Source organism: Chionomys nivalis, chromosome 22 (assembly GCF_950005125.1).
Source record: "Chionomys nivalis chromosome 22, mChiNiv1.1, whole genome shotgun sequence".
Lineage (NCBI taxonomy): Eukaryota > Metazoa > Chordata > Mammalia > Rodentia > Cricetidae > Chionomys > Chionomys nivalis.
Window position 1 is genome coordinate 24,939,283 of NC_080107.1, and position 17,714 is coordinate 24,956,996.

The 17,714-nt window shown below is 35.3% G+C and overlaps 1 protein-coding gene across 4 annotated transcripts in view; it reads right to left on the reverse strand.

Annotated features, from left to right (window-relative positions):
• Window positions 1-17,714, reverse strand: part of Galnt13 (polypeptide N-acetylgalactosaminyltransferase 13) — a 458,666-nt gene that overhangs the window by 46,752 nt on the left and 394,200 nt on the right. For all 4 annotated transcript variants that reach the window (XM_057755642.1, XM_057755643.1, XM_057755644.1 and 1 more), the window contains one exon: window positions 3,025-3,164. In XM_057755642.1, the coding sequence (XP_057611625.1) occupies window positions 3,025-3,164 (140 nt within the window). The remainder of the gene's footprint in view (window positions 1-3,024; window positions 3,165-17,714) is intronic.

Below are 17,714 nucleotides of genomic sequence, written 5' to 3' on the forward strand. Positions count from 1 at the left end.
TGGATTTATTTGGAGCCTGGTTTTAAAATGGAAAACTACAGTACATTAATATCCCAGGAAGCTCAAAACAATATATCTCAAAGATGTTTTATACTTATTGGGTGTTTGAGTAGAACCACGGAAAGCTGCGTAGCTCATGTGGGGTGCTTTTGATTTCCACAGTTTTCCTTTGCCTGTTTGATTTCCTCTTGACACCCTTACATCCTCTCAATTTTTCAGTAGAATGGATCTCCAGTAAGGTGTTTAGTTTGTTTTTAATTTAGCTTTGCATTCTTATCACAAGATACAGGTCTCAGATTTTATTTAATAATAATATTTTACTGAATACAATGCAGTTATTTTTTTTATGATTTATCACAAAAGCATGAGCTATAGTGCTAGATTAACAGGTATTAGAATCCTGACTTCAATAATTAACTTGCACCAATCGCATGTGACAGTTTCTTCATAAATTAGAAAAAAAAAAGACCCAATTGAGGAAAATATTGTCATTAAAAAAAAGTAAAATTAATGGAAACTACTTGGATCAGTATCAACACAGTGACAAATCAGCTTTACTGTTGCTTCTTCCCAGACACTCTACGAGACACTTTGGCTTAGGTATTAAGCACCACCTACTGCAGAAACTATGAGACTTAAGAGATAAGAACCTTACATTGATTTCAAATGATACTAAGAATCTTAGGTGATATGAGCCTTATGTTGATTGACTTGAGGTCTTGGGATTTTTCTCAATCTACTGTGCCACCTTATTCTATGTACATTACAAAGATCCCCCAAATCAACCTCTGAAATTTTTGGAGAATATTTTTTGTATTAAGTGTAGGCACTTGATTTATTTCAGAAGATAGATACTTTCAAACTTAATACACTACTGAGAGGAATTTGCCTACAAGGAATTTTATTTTTAAGGGAAGTCAATAGATTTTCTTGGTATGTCCAAATCTTACAATTGAAATTTTAATTTGGCTGTAAACATAGTCTAGTTTTGTTAAATCAAATAAAGTTCAGGTATTTTTCAGGAGTAGTTGATGGTCCCAGTGAGTTTCCCAAAAGTCCTCTTTGTTTGACGCCATCCCGTGAATAAAAGGAAGGCAGTGATTAATTATCATGTGTTATTGAGAATAATAATCTATATCAAGATAAAGAACAATGTTCTTTTTAAAAAATAGATTGAGTTTCATGATTAATCAGATTTTTCCATGCATGTATTATATATTCAGAAGGAATGACTACTATATTTTTCCCATAAAAACACATCAAAGGAGAACTAATTAGTGACTGAAAGCACACAAGTAACAAAGTATCCACTTATTACTACACATAAAATTTTTCATTACATAATTCAGATTAATCACATGAAAACAGAAATTCTACATAAAGAAGGGGGCGCAACTGATGGAGGACAGAAATTTTGCCAATGGAGTATTGGGAAGTCACTTCACATTAGTTATAAAAATTCGGCTCCACTTTAATGTGAATAGAGCTTCTTTCATTGTTTTCCTTCTATAAAGTATGAGCACCAAATATTCTAGATTGAACCTGGTTAACTATTAAACATTTTACTATTCTGAACTACAAAATAATAATTAAAATCTAAACTCATTTATTAAATCTAATTTCCTGAATGAATTATATTATTGAGGTCAAATGCTTTTATCATAATATTGAATTAGTTTTGATTAGAAACTTTTCAATTAGGGAGCATATATCATAAAGGATATAAATCATGTCTTGAGCTATTTATTATTCTGTGTGTATATGTATAATTATGAAGTCAATTATTTACATCGAACAATGTAAGTATTTTATAAGTGAATGGTACACTACTATGAGTGTCAAGTCCATTTTATAACACTAAGATCCAACTTACATATTTCACTTTTTCTTTTATTTGCAATATTTTCAAAGTCTATTGACATTTACTGTCTGAAATAGATTGATGATTGGAACAGTCAAGGGACGCCATCTATCTCTAATGATTCCCACATTTGTGGTAACATAAAATATCAGAGAGTTATATCCACTAACTGATGGAAACACGTGCAAAAACCCATTACAAATATTGGGCCTACCTTGGGGAATAATGCTGAAGAGAGGGAGGAAAAACTGTAGAAGCCAGAGGGGTGAAAGACATCACAACAACAACAAAAAAATAATAACTAACCTGGCTCATAGGAAATCTCAGAAATTGAACCAACAACCTGGGAAATTGCATGGGACCAACTTAGGCCCTCTACATACATGTGAGAGTTGTGTAGTTTGGTCTACTTGTGGGACTTTGGCATTGGAAGCTCAGGCTTGCTTTGTGTGGCTCTTGCAAACCTATTCCTCATATTGGATTGCTTTGCCCAGCCTTAATGCAACAGGAGTTACTTAGTATTACAGCAAATTGGATATGCCATGTTTTGTTGGTACACATTAGAGGTTTGTTACTTTATGAACAGAAATAGAGGAGTAGTGGATGGGGGTGAGGTAGAAGGGAGGTAGGGGGGATGGGAGGAGAGGGGGAAGGGGAGAACTGCATTCATGAAGTTAAATTAAATAAATAAATAAAACTGATGACAAACTTTTCAATCTTAGATGTTGTTATGAAAATATATTTTTGTTCAAATATATTGTTGTATCAAAATTTGTAGCTACATAATTTTAGTGGTTTGCTCTGTTTTAAACCTCAGTTTTGCTTTCAATCCAGATGATATTAATGGTTATGACACTCAGAAACAAAAAACTCTTGGGAGTTAACAGAAAACACTTAGGAATAAGTTTAATTGGCCGAAACACTGTCTATTAGTAATAAAACAAGAAAATACTGCTTGCAGAATCTTAAAATTCCCCTTACTTTAGAGTTTACCACATTGAAGACCTTCATGGTCCTTGAAAAAAAAAAAGAAGTCATTTAAAATAGACCATTTAAAAATCCTTACAGCATTTTATCCAGAACATGAAAAAATATTGAGCTTCTTATAAAGTGTTCCATTTGCAAAATATATTTATAACTTAAGCAAAATAAATAATTCATACCTCACCAAGTGAGTAATAACGTCTTGGGATCTGGGAATCCGGATAGATGTTTTCTAGGTACCAAGAAAAAGGCTTACACTTCAGATTTTCCCTTAGTGTTTTTCTGACTGACACATCTCCATAATCCACTTTGACAACACCTGGAATGTTTCAGAAAAACGCAAATCAGTTAGGGCTATTTTAACACTATTTCAATTTGTTTTCTTTATAATTCCACAAAACTCAAACACATGTACAATTGCCACTAGTTGACTTCCTCAGCATTATCTGATTAATACACTAAATAAATATAAAAATGCTTCTTTTATTGCTTATGACTTTTGAAATGCAAATGTTTGCTGCAAAGTACTTGCAATTCTTGGACTAAAAAGAGTCATCAGCTAAATATAAACTGGTATTAATTTAGTATCTGATAAGCAAAGCTTAACTCAACTATATAATGCATCTGTTTTTACTTAATGAACACTTCATTGCTTTGCTAATGCTCATATTTCCCTATAGAGTCATTTATTCTCCATCAGAAAATTTTATAGGAAATTTATGTAAATATGATCTTCATAATGGACTGAACATATGCTCTATTTTTACTCTTGTACTTCTATCTGAGGTTAACACAGACTGACTTCATTATTTATTGATTTTATCCTATGTTATGAGCCATCAAACATCACCTCAAGGCGTTGGAAATATTAATAAATGAATAAACGTTAAGAAATCAGAAAAAAAAAATGGAGAGGAACCTATTTCACCTGTTTATGTTTAAAATGTATAGCTTTATTTCAGATGACACTAACCATTTGAATTATAATAAATATTTCATTGGTTGTCAGAAAAAGATGTTTTCTTTTAGAAACAGAAACAATACAATGAATTTCTATGTAAACCATACAACAGCAACTTAATTTACTCAGTATTTTTCATATTAAAAACAGCATTTGACTGAAATAACTAAATAACTGTGTCAAGACAGCAATTTTTATTACATATGTTGTAAATATAACAATAATTAACTATTTTCTTAAAAACAGTGACTATCAGATGCTAATACACACACACACACACACACAAATACTAGGATTTAGGCTATTGTAGCACAACAACGAATCAAAGCCCATGAGCCATCATAAAGGAAACAACAATTGCTTAGACATCCAGTGTCTGTGACAAACCTCATCACCAGGTAACAGTTTTCAAAATAACTACATTCCAAACTCCATTATCCATGAGCTATATATCCTGTGTCTCCTGAGAATCTGGTTTATTTCAAAATTAAATGCCAAAGTATTGTTGTAGAGCATTCTGATGACAGTCCAGCATCAAAAGCAATTCCTTCTAAAAGAAATATTGATTATTTAAACTTCTCTCTGGATAGAAAGTTTCATTTCTTAAGAGACAGTATCTCTCTTAACATCTTTTTATCCAGAACATCCATTGTTAGATTTGCATTTCTCTGATGGCTAAGGATGTTGAGCATTTTTTTAAGTGTCTTTCAGCCATTTTGTATTCATTTCTTGAGAGTTCTCTGTTTAGGTTTATAACCCAATTTTTATTGGATTACTTGTTCTTTTAATGACAAATCTCTTGATTTCAAGGCTGGACTCGAACTCACAGAGATCCGCCTGCCTCTGCCTCCCGAGTGCTGGGATTAAAGGCCTGCGCCACCGCCGCCTGGCTCTTTATTTCTTTGTATATTTTGGAGATCAGCCCTCTGTCTGATGTGGGGTTGGTGAAGATCTTTTTACATTCTGTAGGCTGATGCTTTGTCTTGTTGACCAAGTCCTTTGCTTTACAGAAGCTTCTCAGTTTCAGGAGGTCTCATTTATTAATTGTTGCTCCTAGTGTCTGTACTACTAATGTTACAGTTAGGAAGTGATCTCCAGTGCCAATGCTTTCTCTTCTAGGAGGTTCATTATGGTTGGTTTTATGTTGAGGTTTTTGATCCAGTTGGACTTGAGTTTTCACATGGGGATAGATTTGGATCGATTTTTATTTTATTGATCATTTATTCGCTACTGTATGCTCTTAAGATAACACATTTAATGAACAACAAATCAAATACCATTTCCCGACTCAAAAAGTTTTAATGATTTTTCTAGAAAAATAATTGAACATCTCTTATCAACACTTGAAACGTCATTATGAAATGTCTCTTGTCTACATCACTAAATTCATCATTGGAGGTATACTGCATTTAATTTTGTATTTGGTTCTCTTTGGAAGTATCTACCTTGCTTCCAAACCTAAGTTTTATAATTATCTTTCTCTCTGGAATATAGATCTGGGACTTTTGCATTGTTTTCTACCTGGTGCATGTCTTTGCTCAAAGTTTACTTTTCCAAGTTAACCTTCATTCATTTATTTTTTAAAATGTCTTGTTCATCTTTTCTCCATTATGCTCATTAAGACTTAATATTATAATATTTCTTCATTTGATCATTGCCAATAAGCATTTTGGGTACAATATTTCATCTATTAAAGCCAAAACTACCACATTATTAATGTTACAGGGGTACTATGAATACAATACATTGCCTGGAAAATGCCTAATATGGTAACCAATATACAATACTTACATATGGGTATTAATATTAGTGTTCTTTACATGTTTAACATCCAATCTGTCCTCTATAATAAACACGTGTTTTCTTTGAGAAACTAGTCCACCTTGATTTTTAATTTGTGTGAGACAAAATTCCTTTCTCCCCATGCCTTTTTACCTTCCTATAGGTACACAGACTAAAATTACATCACCAGAGAATCTTGTTTAAAAATGTACTGTTAGTTCAGTTCAGACCTGCATGTTTGCAGTTCCTGCATGTTTGCATTTCTTACAAGCTCCCGGAGCACGTTTTTTTCTGGGTAGAATTTAAGTGGCATTTAAGGCAATCAAGACATACCATTTTTCAAATTACATACAACCAGAGCTTGATTATCTCAGCAAAGGGCCTCTGACATGCTCAAACAAAACTAATTAACTAAATAAATAAATAGAAAAGGAAAAAAAGTATACTTTAGGAAAAGTTCCTGGGATTACTTGGAAGCTGAAGTTCTATTTTCTCTGGATTGGTAACTGTAAAGAGAAGCTAATCCTGGAGATTCAGAGACTATTACACAAGTCTCAGATAGTAACATCCTTGTAGGAGTAAGAAAAATCAACACATACCTCCGTGGAGGCCCAGAAATGTGAGCCTATTTCCCTGTTGACCAAAGGTCAGAGAGTTAGAATTTATCTCTAGTTCCTTCAAGGTTATTTTGCTTCTACCTCAAACAAAGGTCCCACCTATAGGTAGGTCTGAGAGTTCTGCTTTCTGAAGGTTATTGTCAACAGGTGTGGCTAATAGCCAGACCTTGTACTCCAGGAATAGAGAAGTAGCTTGTTCCTACCTCAAACAAGAGTTTTAGGAACCAACTAAGTTCCAGTTCCCTTTATGGAGATAACTTTTTTTTTGTCAAGGGCGTGGTTTGACTACAGAATATTTTGGTTTATTGTGTGAATGTGACTTGTTTTGTTCTAGCAACAGAATGTTTAACTATGACTGTAACCTGCAATCTTCAATTGGTTTGTTCATTTCCTTGTGTCATGCTAAAGTAATCTTATGTCTTACTCCTACCTTTTGGGGTCAGGGATATTTGAAGCAGTTGAAAATTAAATGTGGGTGAATTTTCAGTACTCACTGGAATTCCCTCCTGATACTATCCTATGTTTCTCCATTTTATTATTTTCATTTGCACCTTCATGTTCTTTACTGTATTTCAAAATTCTCATGCATGTACCTTGGTGAGAGGAATTTTTGATGAGGCTGGTTCACGACATACCTCCACAATTATATCTATCTAGCCTTCATATACATACATATGTGTATATGAGAAATAAAAGTGGAGAGGAGAGAAGGGGAGGAGATAGGAGTGGAGAGGAAGAGAAAAGAGAGGAGAGGGGAGGGTGAGGAGGAAGGGGAGAAGTTGCACTGCTTATGGAGATTAATTACATTCTACTTAAAAAGATATGAAGAAATTAGCACAGCACAAAAGAAACATGTTATGTGAAAATTTTCTAGTAAGAATAATTCAAGGGGGAGGAGATTTTATGGATTATGTTTTAATGAGTTAAAAAACTTTTCAAAGAAAATTTATAGAACTTGCCATATTTTATGGCAAATCTTCCAATGAGGTTTTCAGGAATTCTGAAAAGAATTTGACAATGAATTAAAAATTGAGTTAAAGAACTATTTTAATTAATGAGATATTTTCATACTTTATTAATAAGTAAATGATAACACATAGTTAGGCAATTAATTTTTTTTTACATTTTGAAATTATTTTCTAATTATGTCATTTCCCCTTCCTTTTCCTTCTTCTAATTCCTGACGTGTACCATCCTTGCTATAATGGTCTGCTCTGTTCCTTTAAGACACAAGCCACACCTATTTCCTCCCTGTCCATGGAGGCAAGCTGATCTTCAGCTTCCAGCCTGAGTCCCTTCTTTTCCATCTCCCTCTCAAAGAGGCAGCTTTTGTCTCTCCCTTCTCCCCATTTCTCCTCTTTCCCCTTCTGTTTCTCTCTCTCTCTCTCTCTCTCTCTCTCTCTCTCTCTCTCTCTCTCTCTCCCTCTTTCTTTGCTCATGTAATCAATGTGATAAAGCCTTTGCATATCACAGTGTTCTTCAACGGCATAAAATAACACATACTTGAGAGAACCACTATGAATGTAATCAGTGTTGTAACGCCTTTTCATGTCACAGTCATCTTCAAATGCATAAAAGAAGACATTCTGGAGAGAAACCCTATGAATGTAATTAGTGTAGTAAAGTCTTTGTATGTCATGGTCATCTGATGAATAAAAGAGCACATACTTGTCAGAAACCTTATGAATACATTCAGTGTGGTAAAGTCTTTGCAAGTTACAACAGTCTCCATATACATATGAGAACCCACACTGGTAAGAAAAACTTGTAACTAATCAGTGTGGTAAAGCTTTTGTATATAGTAGTTATCTTCACATGCATACAGGAACGCTTACTGGAGAGAAACCCTATGTGTGTAATCAAAAAGGTGAAGCCTTTGCAAATCAGAGCCATCTTCAAATGCATGAAAGAACACATGCCGGAAATAAACTCATGAATGTAATCAGTGTGGTAGATCCTTTGCATATCTCAATGGTCTTCGGAGGCATAAAAGAAGGGACTCAGGCTGGAAGCTGAAGAGCAGCTTGCCTAGGCATATAGGGGATGGAGTGAGCATGGCTTGTCGCTTAAAAGGACAGAGCAAACCATGACACTTATGGTTTCTCAAATTTATGTTCACACACATATTTACTCTCAAACACAAATACATCCTGCTCAGTCCATATAATGTTACTTTTATATGTGGATAATTTCAGGTCTGATGCTGTGGTGTTGGATAATCAGTTAGAGGTCTTTCTGTCAGGAGATGTTTTCTCCCACTTTCATCTTTCCTACGGTATCTATAGTTCTTTGTCTCAGGTTAGGGACCCATGGGATTTCTTATTTTCATTTTCATTTCCATTGGTTATCCTAATTGAAGTCATGTTGGATTGAGACTGCATGAGTGTAGCATCCCCAACATTTTTTATGAGAAACAGTAAATCTGTTGTGCTATGTTGACTAAGGAATAACTAAGATTTGTGTTATTTGAAATATCAATGCAAATCAAAGAAAAGAAACTATACCTTGTCAATTCTTGACTATATTAAAAAACTATAAGATGTAGAAATTTAGAAATGGAAATCAGATTCATAATATTTAGAAATTTTATGCAAATGAAAAATTTAATTAATATGATTAATTAATTTTATTAATTTATTAATTAGTAAATATTGGTTTATTTAGAAACTCATTCGTTTAGGTTTCATCTTTCTTTGTCTTATATTGGGCATATTATACTGAGCAAATCACATGACATCCGAAGTCCTTGATACCTACTATATTAAGTCACATGAAACTGGCCTGTTCTTCTGAGTATTATAATTGTTGTGGGGAAGAAGTAAAACATAATCAATGCCTGTTAAAAGTATGCACTAACAATCAGCATTTGTGCTTGCTATTTTAACATGCATGTGAACTTCAAGAGGCATATCGTTTCCAACAGCAAAATCAACTTATTGCTCTGAGTTTGTGTACTGCTGTGGTATATCAGATAAATGGTGTGGCAAATCAAGCATTCTGTTAGATCAGATGCCCTTTCTGTGAGAAATATGCCATACATCACATTCAAGACCTCTCAGAGTTGTATTCCTGCAGGCATCCTTTGCAGTCTCAATGCTGCAAAGAGTTTTCTTTAACCACAAAATACTACTAAAAAGGAAGCTGAAGCTCCACTCCTTGTGCACATGCCTGTTCTCCTCCCTACATTGTGCATTAGAGTGTTTTTGGCACATGTGCCACATTTAACAAAGAAAAGCACAAATTGCATAATTACAATCTCAATTAAGATACTATTACACTATGAACAGCAGGAATAAGATTTTTTTTTCAATAACTGCTCATAAAGAGCATGTTGATTGTGCTCTAAGCAAACCATTGTAAAAATTTATTCTTGCCTCTATTGTCAACCAATTTTTCCCATCTGTCGTAAGTTGCTAAAAATGAGTGAGCTGGAACAGGCTACAGAAGAATCGTTAGTCACCCTGGGGACCCTGTACACTGCTGCTATGGTACAATCAGTGACAGCAATTTCAATAAGCATAAGCTTGACTTATCCTTTCTGTGAAGGGTAGAGTGACATTTTGCTCTTGGGTTTTCCACACAGCGTTTGTCTTTTTCTAGCACTGCTAAAGAATTGATACAGAGATCAAAGCAAAGTTTATTTATTGTATATATCAGATTCAGTTCTCAAATCAGATTCCACACTGCTTGGTATGAGAATATCTCAGCAGTTCCTAAATAAAGTCAATATCCAGTCAGGTTGATTTAAATGTCCAACTGTGCATCAGCATCACCACTGTGACACACAATTAATCTTCTACATAATGCTCTATTACTTTATCCCATATTTCTTTCTCTATTTTTTAAAGAGCTTAATAATTTTCTTAATATGCCATTTGTTTAAGACTATACTTCCATGTAATGTGACAAATCTTTTGTATATGAAGCGGGCATTTGAAAGGAAATATGTGGATATAGAATAGTCTTTGTTTGGGTAAAACTTGTTTGTCTAAAGGAAATGAAAACATTTAGAATGATAACATAGCTAGGATATCTAAATATAAAGAGGCTGAAGAGCACTGAGTGATCTGCAAAATTCATGAATTTTTAAGTGTTGATTTTCTTCACCTTCTTACATTATTTTTCCTGTCCTCTGACATTGCCTGTTACAAAAGACTAATATATCAAAATCATTGGCCAGAAGATGAAAAGGGCAGGTGTTAGAAAATTTCAATGCAGCAAAAGTCAATCATTAAAGTCATTATTAAATCACAAATTGCATTGAAATTCTAATTATTTGTGTTATCAGTGACCTTTTGCAGATGAAAGATTTAAGGCTCAGAAGATGAAAGTGCATATAAAAATACCCGTGATTCCTGGTTCTAGGAAAGTACCTTGTGTAGTGGGGAGCTTCGGGCTGTGTTCCCACCACCCCAGCTCCTGGTTGCCTGACTAGCTTATGCCCCGAAATAACAACACACAAACTGTATTCTTTTTTTTTCCAATGGCTCAAACGTAGTTTTAAATAGCTGTTATTTCTTTCTTTCTTTTTTATATTAATTAATTTATTTAATTATTAAAGATTTCTGCCTCTTCCCCGCCACCACCTCCCATTCCCTCCCCCTCCCCCAATCAAGTCTTCCTCCCTCCTCAGCCCAAAGAGCAAGCAGGTTTCTCTGCCCTGTGGGAGGTCCAAGGACCACCCACCTCCATCCAGGTCTATTAAGGTGAGCATCCAAACTACCTGGGCTGCCACAAAGCTATTACGTGCAATAGGATCAAGAACCCATTGCCATTGTTCTTCAGTTCTCAGTAGTCCTCATTGTCCATTATGTTCAGCGAGACCGGTTTTGTCCCATGCTTTTTCAGACCCCGGCCAGCTGGCCTTGGTGAGTTCCCGATAGAATTAGCCAGTAAGGGCTAGCGCTAATGGGCCAAGCAGTGTTTAAAAGAATACAGTTTGCCTCAGTGTGTGGGTGCACCCCTCGTGGTCCTGAGTTCCTTGTTCGTTCGTGCTCACTCTCCTTCTGCTCCTCCTTTGGATCGTGAGACTTCAGTCCAGTGCTCCAATGTTGGTCTCTGTCTCTGTCTTCTTTCATCGCCTGATGAAGGTTAATATTCAGGAGGATGCTCAAGACAACATTAAGATACCATCTTACACCTGTCAGAATGGCTAAAATCAAAAACACCAATGATAGCCTCTGCTGGAAAGGTTGTGGAGATAGGGGCACTCTCATCCATTGCTGGTGGGAATGCAAACTTGTGCAACCACTTTGGAAAGCAGTGTGGCGGTTTCTCAGGAAAGTCGGGATCAACCTACCTCTCGACCCAGCAATACCACTATTGGGAATATACCCAAGAGATGCCCAAACATACAACAAAAGTATATGCTCAACTATGTTTATAGCAGCATTGTTTGTAATAGCCAGAACCTGGAAAAAACCTAGATGTCCTTCAATGGAAGAATGGATGAAGAAAGTATGGAATATATACATATTAGAGTACTACTCAGCAGTAAAAAACAATGACTTCTTGAATTTTGCATACAAATGGACGGAAATAGAAAACACTATCCTGAGTGAGGTAAGCCAGTCCCAAAAAGAGGAACATGGGATGTACTCACTCAAATTTGGTTTCTAGCCATAAATAAAGGACATTGAGACTATAATTCATGATTCTAGAGAAGCTAAATAAGAAGGTGAATCCAAAGAAAAACATATAAGCATCCTCCTGAATATTAACCTTCATCAGGCGATGAAAGAAGACAGAGACAGAGACCAACATTGGAGCACTGGACTGAAGTCTCACGATCCAAAGGAGGAGCAGAAGGAGAGTGAGCACAAGCAAGGAACTCAGGACCGCGAGGGGTGCACCCACACACTGAGGCAAACTGTATTCTTTTAAACACTGCTTGGCCCATTAGCTCTAGCCCTTACTGGCTAATTCTCATATCCCGATCAACCCATCTCTAATAATCTGTGTAGCATCAGTCTTACCGGGAAAGATTCAGCATGTCTGACCTGGCGGCTTGCTTCATCGCGTCTGCCTCTGAGAGGAGCTGCCCTGCATCTGAGCTCACTTCCTCTTCCTCCCAGCATTCTGTTCTGTTTACTCCACCCACCTATGTTCTAACCTATGAGGGCCAAGCAGTTTCTTTATTATTTAACCAATGACCTTCCTCTATCAACTTTGTGTTTTTCTTTCTTCTTATACATTTTCACTGTTAATAATTTCTGTAAGTTTCCTAGTGGAGTTTTGGGATCTTTCGTGTATGCTGTATCATCTAAAATGGGGAAAATTTAACTTCCTGTTTTTGTGTTTTTATCGATTGAATTTCCTTTTCATCTGTTGCTGCTCTGACTAATGCTTCGAGCACTATATTGAAAAGAATTTGGGATAGTAGACAGCGCTATCTTATTCCTATTTTTGATAGGATTGTGTTATTTTTCTCTGTTAAGTAGGATGCTAGAAAAAGTTCTCTCTCTCTTTCACACACACACACACATACACACAGTCTGCTCAATATGTAATACCATTATTTCTATGCATGCTTTCAGGGCTGATCATTTTGTATTGGATAATCAATTGGTGTTCTTTCCCTAAGGGAAAACTATTTTTCCTGCTCTAAATACTTCTTAAACCTAATCATTAAATTTTCTTTCATATTAGCATGTCTATCAGTGATTGGTGTCATCCTTGTTCACTTCAGGTTTAGCAATGATCTATGAGTCTGATAATCAGGAATTGTATTGCAATTATACCAGTTGGAACTGGGCTTCTCAACTCTGCATTTTGGTCAATTATGGTTTTCTGTTTTCTCTCTGTTACAAAAAGACATTTCCTTGATAATGACCAAGGAGTACACTTATCTACGGGCATGAGGATAAATATTTAGAACATAGTGAGAAATTATGCTAGCCTTAAAAGTAGCAGTTGGTAGGTTTTCCTTCAAGAACCATTATTTCATTAGACTGAATAGTTAGTGCAAGCCTGATTATCCTCTTATTGAATATGCCTAATATCCAGTTAAAGAGTTGTAGGTTACTACAAGGTATGTATAGCACTATTGTACCCTTAATATTATTGTGTCATGCTGGTTGTTATCTTTTGTAGGCCTTATAGTTGGGCAGGACTTTTGGTTGTTTCTTTCTTAGGTAGCTTATGTGGTACCTTTTGGTACCATGGAAGCTTGTCTTCACAGAGCATACTTTAAGGTCTTATCTAGCTTGGGTTTGTTTTTTTGTTTGTTTGTTTTTTTTTGTCTCCTATTTGAAGTTAATTGTGTTTTAGCAATAGAGACTTACCTTTCATTTCTGAGAGGGGAACTAAGAACAACAACAAAAGCCTGTAGTATCCCTGCAGTCTCTTGAACCAAAACTTGAAAAGGGATTTCTTATACTTTGTTTTTGTGCTTATATTAGATAGTCTATGAGTCTTGGTGGAGCAAGGTCAACCTAGATGTAAAATTCAGTTAAACTAATCACGATATTTATAAGCAGAATTACATGTATCATAGATATTTTTAAATATAGTTAGTAGCATAATTCCTTGTATTTTCCCTGTTCCATCCTTTTATCAATTTATGCTTATTAGAAAATTTTTATCCTGATATTACCTACTCTATTCCTCTTCCCTCTGGTTCCACAGTGATTCATATGTCCAAAATTAAGGTCAGCAAATGAATAGTAGAACCTAAAAACACTAAAATGCTTCTGCATGGTTAAAAAAGAACCTATTGAAGAGGAAGCCCAGCCCACAAAATGGGAAAGAATCATTGGTAACTATAAATCAGACAGAGAAATAAATTATAGATTATGTAATTTCTATAGATCAAAATATGTAAATTCTGTAGCTCAGAAAACAAAGACCAAAAAACCCAACCAAATGTCCTATTTAAAAACAGGCTTAGAATCTGAACACAGAATTTTCCCAAGAAGAATTAAAAGTGGCTAAGAAGTAACTTTAAAATAATGTAAAAGCATGGGATAAAACCGGACTTGCTGAACATAATGGACAATGAGGACTACTGAGAACTCAAGAACAATGGCAATGGGTTTTTGATCCTACTGCACGTACTGGCTTTGTGGGAGCCTAGACAGTTTGGATGCTCACCTTACTAGACCTGGATGGAGGTGGGTGGTCCTTGGACTTCCCACAGGGCAGGGAACCCGGATTACTCTTAGGGATGATGAGGGAGGGGAAATTGATGGGGGAGGGGGAGGGAAATGGGAGGTGGTGGCAGGGAGAAGGCAGAAATCTTTAATAAATAAATAAATAAATAAATAATGTTCATTATTGCTAACAGTTAAGAAAATACAGACATAAAATAATTCTGAGGTTTAATTTTACTTCATCCAGAATTACTAATTTCAACAAAATAGCTGAAAAAAAGTATGAGAAGAATTGGAGCTTCAGTTAATCAAGACAAAATAAATTTGATGTGGGTTTTTTTTTTGGTGGAATTTTTGTCACACTTTGGCATTTTTGCCATGTTGGTTTTTTCATTCATTGTTATGATTTTCATTTTTCTGGGATTTTCATTTTTTTCAAAGGAGGGAGAACAAAAAATTGGGTAGCTAGTAAGGTGGGGAGGATCTGGGAGAAGGGAAAAACTTTTTTAAGAAGAGTAATTTTTCATTCTGTATTAGTTATTGTTTCATTTTATATTACTGTAATTAAATTAGTCAATTTAAGAATGTATAAAATTTATGCAGTGTGTATGCTTAGAATTTTATTAAGAGAATTGATTTGTATTAAAAGACCAAGTATTACATTTTTTAACATTCAATTTTGTTCATGGGGTGGAGAGAGAGAGACACACACATGTACATGCACACCATCCCATATTTTCAAGAAACGTTTTGTGTGTAGTCATAAAGTCTACATTGCAGGTACCAGGAAGAGCCCTGCTTTAGTCTAATCACACCATAGTGCATATACATAAAAAGATAACCATTCAGTATCAGCGTGTGAAGTCAAATCATGAGGATTATAAAGAAGATGTTGTTTGCTCAGGGAACAGCACAGAACGAGAGAAATAGAAACGGAAATACACAGCATTTCTTCCACTACTTTGATCTTTTATCTTACCAAGGGCTGGAGTAATGAGTAGAGCACATGTGAGCATTTAACCCTTTCATATGCTTCACATCATATTTGCTAGAGAAAAGAAAGCCAAATTATAGATTATTTTCTACTGCTCTGTGTGATATAATGTTTGGTTTATATTATACTTTGAAAAATTGTAATGTGAATGGTAATGATATTTTTTCGAATAAAGCAAAATTTAAAAGAATTATGAGCCTTTAAATGGCCATTTAATTGAATGCCAATTCTTTCTCTCTTTATTACCCAAAGAATCCAGTAGATGGAAACCTTGCCCTTGAAATGGCAAATCTGCTTCAAATGCATGTGGTTTGACTTCCTAGTCTTCAAGACAGAGGAGCTGGAAATAGCTAGGGAAAAATGCCCTCCTAAGAGCGTATCAGAAAGCCCACAATTTACCTGCTTCCTAAGTGGTTTGAAAATTGCATTATCAAAGTCAAGTTGTTTTGACCTCCATGAGGTGAATGAGAAAAGGAAGAATATATTGATTGATTACTGGAGTCAGGTTCCTGGTGGCTTCAGTTTTGATTGTCTTCTTCCATCAGTGTCTATACTACTCTTGCCCTTTTACCGTGCTATATTCTCTAGGCTAATGGCTACATCTGTTTCTGTCCATCATAGCTCATTGAAAGGAAGCCATGGGTGAGCAGAGAAAGACCTAAATTAGACTCTCCTGGGATGAACAAAAAAAAAAAAAGCAGAGCTTAGACTAACCCAAGAAGGGCTGAAATGTGTTCTCTCCTTGATTCCTTATTCCAGAGTGCAGCTATCATTTTGTTCCCAGGCTGGTCACCATTCCCTTCTCAACAGACTTGAATAGTAGCGCCAGGAACCCCCAGATCTGGTTCTGACCTTGACTGTCCAGGGAATGAATGACTATACTCTAAATAACTGATCAGATTTAATCATTACATTAGATGACATCACTATTCATCTATTAGATCAGCTCCTTAGGTCACTGTCTCTTTGAAAGATACTTAAGACATGGAGAGTCAAAATTCCAAGGAGCCCTTCAGTATGAATAATAAGCTGGTATTTTATCATTTTTAACCATAGTGTCAAATCAATATTTTGTTGAGGAAACTACTCTTCTCTTTAAAATGGGTGACTGGGAGGACTCTATGGTTAGAAGTTGAACAAATAAAGCAAATATGTGTCATGGTACTGTCTCGCACTGGTACAGCTAAGTCACAAAACCAACATTACATAGTTCCCACTGAATTACATCATAATTAGGTAATGCATATTTTGTTCCCTTTTCATTAGTTCTCAATTTCATAATTAAGCTTAATTTAGAGCCTTGCCTCTGGTAATGGGTGCTAACTGCTCTGACTGCGCATCCATTTCCATTGTACAAAGTGGAGGAGTCAGATCATATTTCACTGAAAACTCATTTAACCATTTCCCATATGCTTTTAATGATGCAAAGGCAGTTATGCCTAATTAAAATCTGAAAACCAATAGTCACCCCAACCCCCCAGGCTAACAGTATTTAAATATCTGCGGACAGTGACCGATTAATATTTATTTACTTACATTTATATACTTACATCATATTTAGTGAATGTTGGAAATATACTAAAATCCAAATGGATTTTAGAAAATGCAGTTAAATCGAATGGCCAATATTCAAAGTAGGCAGTTTAGTTCAGTAACATCCTCAGTTCCTGTACCATGTAAGAGTCAAGAGGAGAGAAAGCTGGTGGTAAAGGGGTGGAGGTAGGATAAGTTGCTCCTTACCCATCTGAGCTGATAGAGGATGGTAGATAAAGGAATTCATCAAACCGGATAGAGGAACTCATACAGAACATTCTGTAACCGACTTTAGACCCACAACTTTAGAGAACAGAAATTATGTTTCCATGGCTAAAGTATCCCTTGAACAACAACAACAATAACAAAAAATGAAGCAAGATACCACATCTTCAAATCTCCAGAGAGCACTGTTATCAAGACTTAAAGGAAATCTTCAAATTTCTTAAAACAGTACTCTTGACACATTTATAATCTATTATAGTTCAAAATCCAAGACAAACATCGTATCCAAGAAGAAAAAAACAGTTCTTTGTCAACATTCTGTGTCCAAAATGTGTTTTGTACCCTTGTAAGAAGAATTTCCAAAACTGAAGGAATTTAAAATATGAATAGTGGAAATGTGGAATTTGGAGATAGACTTCTGTTTTTTGGAAAAAAAGTTTGCTTTTATTATCAACAGTCTTGGTTCAATCACAATCACCCACATTGTAGAATGAGAGAATCAACTCCTGAAAGTTGACCTCTGATCCCTACCACAAACAACATAAATGATTGAATAAAAATGCAAATTTTAAAAATAGCTCACTTTTAGAGTAAATGAATAACTCCACATTTCCACTATATTTTGTTGGAGCTAGCAGCATCACTATCATACAAAATCTTGAAAAAA